At 59.9% G+C, this 322-nt stretch overlaps 1 protein-coding gene across 1 annotated transcript in view; it reads right to left on the minus strand.

Annotated features, from left to right (window-relative positions):
- Positions 1 to 322, minus strand: part of LOC108804112 (sorting nexin-19-like) — a 5568-nt gene that overhangs the window by 2534 nt on the left and 2712 nt on the right. Inside the window, exon 3 of the mRNA XM_018575873.1 lies at positions 160 to 308. Coding sequence (XP_018431375.1) covers positions 160 to 308 — 149 coding nt within the window. The remainder of the gene's footprint in view (positions 1 to 159; positions 309 to 322) is intronic.

The following is a 322-nucleotide window of genomic DNA, read 5'->3' on the forward strand; positions in this document are numbered from 1 at the left end:
CTATTGCTGCCGCCCACTAGACCGGAGACCCGCCTATTGCTGCCGCCCACTAGACCGGAGACCCGCCTATTGCTGCCGCCCACTACACCGGAGACCCGCCTATTTCTGCCGCCCACTACACTGAATTCTGCAGGTTATGCATCATCTTGTGGTCCTCACCTTGATGGTGTACAGGGTGTAGGGGTGTGATCCGGTCCCGCTGTGCTCCCGTGCAGTGATGGTCCCGGCGATTCGGAGGTTCTGGATCAGGACGGGTCCATCAGGGCTGCTGAGGGGGATGAAGCTGAAGGGATGGATAGGGACAGTGGAGGAAGACGTGATG

Source organism: Nanorana parkeri, unplaced genomic scaffold, assembly GCF_000935625.1.
Source record: "Nanorana parkeri isolate BGI_ZX_2015 unplaced genomic scaffold, ASM93562v1 scaffold5210, whole genome shotgun sequence".
NCBI classification, from domain to species: Eukaryota; Metazoa; Chordata; class Amphibia; order Anura; family Dicroglossidae; genus Nanorana; species Nanorana parkeri.